We start from the raw sequence: 5260 nt of genomic DNA, 5'->3' as shown, positions 1-5260 counted from the left end.
GCGAAACGAGAGGAATCCTTAATTTGGCTCTGCAGACGAGGGAATGTAACTTTTTCACGAAATGTGCATCGCGTTGAAGAATGTCTTTTTCATACATTAGCATATATATAGTTGTCTGTTTTTGTGCAAACTTGCCTAGGTTTTAGGGTAAAAATTTCTTTACGAAATTTATATAAAAGATATCTCCGACCCCATAAAGATGTATTCCTGACTATTCTCAATAGCTAAGTCGATATAGCTGCAAGTACCTCAGTTTAAAGGCTATAGTCACAAGACCTTTCTTATGATCGTTTTACTGTCAGAAGCGGTCGGATCGGACCCCTATATCATTAATATGTTCTTTTAAAAATGAAGTTATAGTAGGAAACACGATTTTCGAGATATGTGCTTATCAAGCTTTACATTTACGAGCTTTGCTATGCTGCCCACATATCAACAAAAACTTTCCCAATTTCTGCCTATTATATCATATATACTTATATATGAACTATCAGCCGATAGTCGATAGTAAGCTACGTTTTACGACTGTAATGTCATATAGAAGTCTCGGGATATTATATGGTGATTTCTTATACATATATGATATATGTATACAATATTATGAGCTCAGCTACTAACACGGCAGGGATACCATATAAGATTGCATAAATAGTATGGCCCAGCCAACTGCTGATCTCTCTGAAAGACTGACGTGAAGAATGGTAATTAATTAAACATGTATTGTGTGTGTGCGTGTGTGTGTATGTATTCGTATTTAAAGGTGGATTATACAATAAAATTAACAAAATTAAAGCTTGTTATATACATAAACTAAACTTGAAATGAGAGCAACTAAAATGAATTTCTAAATACTGAAAACTTTCTCTTTGCAGACTATTGTATGTGTTTAAGTGTGTATGTGCATATTAAAATGTAAATGTATCTGTGAGTGTGTGTGCGTGTGCGTGTGTTTTCTGCTACAACAATTTAATTTTAGGTCAGCACATGGTGCATTCATGAGGCATACATTCTATTGATATCCTTTTGGTATTTATCCTGGATATTCTTGCGCTTCAGCTTAAAGGCGGCCGTAACCAGACCCATGTCTGGGGACCAGACCTCATTGCAGAGGGTAACTGCCACGGGTACCTCGTACTTTTGTAGCTTGCATTTGCGGGCATGCTCGCCGATTTCCTTGAGCATGGCATCTATCATTTTAGGCGAGGAGCACAGCTCGTTGAAGGATTTGTTTGAGAGCCCAATTCGTGCGGCCAGCTGTGCAAGCTGGCTCTGATTGGGCACAATGAGGGCGACGGTGAATTGTTTTGTGGAATCCCCATAGACACAAATGTTCTCAATGACCCCGCAGGTCTTGAGCTCCGTTTCGATCTTGCCCAAGGAGACATACTCGCCGGCCTGCAGCTTGACCAGATCCTTTTTGCGATCAATAATCTTGAGGACGCCATCGGGATGGATTTCGCCAATGTCGCCAGTCTTGAACCAGCGTTGTCCCTCCTCCTCAAAAAAGTCCTCGCCAGCCTTGCTGGGCAGTTTATAATAGCCCTGGGAGACGCATTCGCCACCGATGAGAACCTCGCCCTGCGGATGGGGCTTATTGGTGACACGATAGTTGCCCTCCTCCCAGTTAACCAGCCGTATGTCGCAAATGGTCAGCGGTCCGCCAGTGCGTCCATAGCTCATATCAAAATTATCCATCACAGTGGCCGCGGATGTGGTCTCGGTCAGGCCATAACCCTGGATCAAATGCACACAGAGGCATGTCTTGATCTGTTCGTGTGTGTCGGCCGAGAGTGGAGCGCCGCCGGACATAATGAGGCGCACCTTGCCACCCATCAGTTGGGCCACTTTCTTGAAGAACAGCTTGTCAATTAGCGGCGTTTGAAAGCCACGTCGTATCCACTTGACCTTGTAATGGTAGACCAGCTGGAACAGCGCCTTCTTGATCGGCGAACTCAAGTTGATTTTGTCGTTGATGCCCTTCGAGACGCGATCCAATATTAGTGGCACCGAGGTCATGCATGTGGGCTTCAGCACGGAAGCATCACCCAGGCAGCCGCGCTTGATCTTGCTGCTTGAGTCAATCAGTGTTAGCGGCGTCGAGTAGCCAATCGAGATGCCAGTCATTAGGCAAACACTCTCCGCCAGCAGCTCGAATACGTGCGCCAAGGGCAAGAACCCGATCAGCACATCCTCCGGATATATGTTCACCATATCGCAAAAGCCCTTCATGGTCGCGATGCAGTTTTTGTGCGATAATATTACGCCCTTCGGGGTGCCAGTTGAGCCAGACGTGTACATAATTATGGCAATGTCATCTGCCTTGGGTGGGACGCTCTCTGTAGAGGAAAGAATTCAGAATTTATCTGTTTTTTTGACAAGACTGTTTATAACGCATCTCTCTGCTTATACCCTTGCAGAAATTTAAAGAAGCAGGGAATCGGTCGAGTCCCGCCAATGTATCAAAAATAATTATGCTGCCAACACATTCCTATCAAGATCGAACTACTTTATAAAATAGCACCAATAGAAATAATTTACATGATCAGAATTTTGTATACCCTGCGTATCTGTATCTGTATATATTTCTATGTAGAATTATTCATCCTTTGCTCCACCCATTTTATTAATAAGTATACTTCCTAATCTTTTACCTACATAATACCTATTTTATTTGTTATCTCATGTGATTAACTCAATCTATATACTTTTCGTTACTTTCTTATGATACCTATATATATGTATATAATACATATATTTTTAAATTTGTCTTTACTTGGTTTTTCTATGTCTTTGTTCTTTTATCTACATAATACCTACTTTATTTGTATAGTCATGGGGTTAAGTCAATTTATATATTTTTGGTTGCATACTTTCACATTTCTATTTCTTAACTATTAAGCGTTACAGCTAATCTATATGTGATCCGCACAGTTTGATATTTGCCATTTTAAACCTACCGCATTTGAGGACACTGCCATTTTTGATGACGCTGGAGAAGGGCATTATCTTGACACTTCCATGTTCCTTAAGATCGGCTATGTCGGTCTTGTGCAGCTGGTCCTCCATGTAGATAATTGTGTTGACATTGGGGCATTTGTTGAGCAGCGTCCTGAACTTGGGCAGCAGGTCGTGGGAGGTGATGACAGTGGTCACTTCCGTTTCCGTGATGCAGTGGGCGATGCCATCGTCGCCCAGCGTGGCGTAGACGGTGACAATGGGCATAGACTGCTTGAAGCAGCCCTGGGCGGCGATCATCCACTCCTCGCGCGTCTCGGCAAAGATGACAATATTTTGGTGTGGCGACTGGCCCAGTGCCCGCAGGCCACGTCCGAAACTGGCCGCCAGGCGCTCGGCTTCGATGAAGCTTTTCCATTTGTATTCGCCCAAGTTGTATTTCTTGAAGATGCGTCCGTTTGGCTGCGGCTCGTCCTCCTCGCTTAGTATCTGGCGCGTGCCCAGACAGCGCTTGCTCTGATACGTTTTGGCCACGTAAGTGAAGACCTTCTCCAGCGTGTCAATGTTCTCCTGGAGCATCTTCACATGCACAGACCGTGGCGGCTCCGTTGTCCGATATGTTAGCTCAGTCTTCTCATTCTTAATGATCCTTGCCTTTATGCGCTTCGCTTCCTGTCCACGCTTCCACGGCGCCTGCAATACAAAATATACCGGAAGTGTTACAATGTCGATGATAAATATAAGCGCCTTGATGGCGACCACGGCGCACGGCACCCAGTATTTCAACATAATTTCATATTTTTTTTTGTTTCTGACAGTTGTATATGATTCAACCTCGTGACCAGTTAACTTTGTTGCCAGTCTGCTCTATCGATACTTTGTTTACCTAGCAACTCCGTCAGCTAAAACAAAACAAGCCTGAAACTTTCAACCGCGGGGTAAACAATTCTCTTTTACCACTCATTTCCATACATTGTTTGCAAACTTTGAGATTCACACCACATAAAAAACCAACGACCAACGAAATGTAAACAAAAGTCAATCAGCTGTTCACCTTATTTCCTATCGATAACCAATAAGCACTTTTTCGAACAGAGCTTTGCAGATTGGCGCATTTTTACAAAGCCTCCCATTCTCGAGAGGAAAAATAGAAAAAAGCGGAAAACACTTTCTTAGTTTGCTTAGACTCTTATCAGCGAATTTAAGATATTTTTCATGCTCTACAAGAATTTATATCCCATAATCAAATCAAAATTATGAGTGCAATGAGTTCTTTTGTTTGTTAGTTTTTTATTTTTGCGAAAAATCAAAAGGAATATACTTCAATATTTGGTTCCTTTTGATGGGAGCTATAGAGTTTTAGAGAGACGCCTAAATACGTAAACAGGAAAAGTCAAGCTTACCTAAAAAAAAAATTAAATTTAAAATATATTTTGAGCTGTGTATTCATCTTCATCCTTAACTTGAAAAACCTTTTTTGCTGTCAGTAAATAATATTTTTCTTCCCCGAAATAAGGAAAGAAATCTGGAAAAGAAAGAAATCCGTGTAATTTCAAATTCCTATTAACTTTTGTTATGTTTTGCAAGCAGAATAAAAATTTGAGTTAATACAAACGGCATGCGATTAACTAACAAATGATGTTCAATTTTACGTTCTAAACAAATAAACATATATTTAAAATACGGCTGGCAGCTTTGCCTGGCTGCTGCTACTTCCTTAGGCTTCCCCGCGGCCCCTGCATCGTCGTCGAGAACGAATTATGTGACGTTCCGTAAAAGAAAAGAAACTTTCAAGCAACTCCCATAAGTATGCAATACATTTTGCTGTCTCCAGTATAGTTGCCATTGCTTTAAAGCAGCAAAATAATGAAATGGCGTCCAGTACAATACACCCACATACACAAGGACACACACATGCACGCACGCACACGCTCACAGCATCCCAGTATGTTTCGCTTACGTTTTGTGTTATAAACAAATTCACACATTTCGAAATTCGAATTTCGAACAGGAGCCGAATCTCTTCCGAGTCGCACTCGCACTCGCCCTCTCTCTCTCTCTCTCTCACTCTCACTCTCTTTCTCTATCTCTCTCACTCTCTCACTTTCTCTTTATGCTTAAAAGAAGCAAGGCCTTCGCTTTCTCTTTGCGTTGGCTTTTCTCTTTTTAAATGCAATTACTAGGTTGTGGCGCAAGAGGAGGGCCAGGAAATTGGTTGGCAACGAACTGAAGGGAACTTTGTTGACAAGCCAAAAACACGCACACAAAGCGATTGCGAGCGAGAGAGCCAGTGAGTATGTGTGTG

At 42.1% G+C, this 5260-nt stretch overlaps 1 protein-coding gene across 1 annotated transcript; it reads right to left on the bottom strand.

Annotated features, from left to right (window-relative positions):
- Positions 1-711: 711 nt before the first annotated feature.
- LOC6631377 (fatty acid CoA ligase Acsl3-like) lies at positions 712-3807 on the bottom strand. The gene is made up of 2 exons (XM_032440042.2): positions 2958-3807; positions 712-2336 (listed from the first exon to the last, which is right to left on the bottom strand). The coding sequence occupies exons 1-2, from the start codon at positions 3742-3744 to the stop codon at positions 994-996; spliced, it is 2130 nt and encodes a 709-aa protein (XP_032295933.1). The 5' UTR covers positions 3745-3807; the 3' UTR covers positions 712-993.
- Between the last annotated feature and the right edge of the window lie 1453 nt (positions 3808-5260).

The sequence above is a fragment of the Drosophila virilis genome, chromosome X (assembly GCF_030788295.1).
Source record: "Drosophila virilis strain 15010-1051.87 chromosome X, Dvir_AGI_RSII-ME, whole genome shotgun sequence".
NCBI classification, from domain to species: domain Eukaryota; kingdom Metazoa; phylum Arthropoda; class Insecta; order Diptera; family Drosophilidae; genus Drosophila; species Drosophila virilis.
The sequence above is the reverse complement of the archived record's forward strand: the minus strand, read 5'-3'. Positions and strand labels throughout refer to the sequence as shown.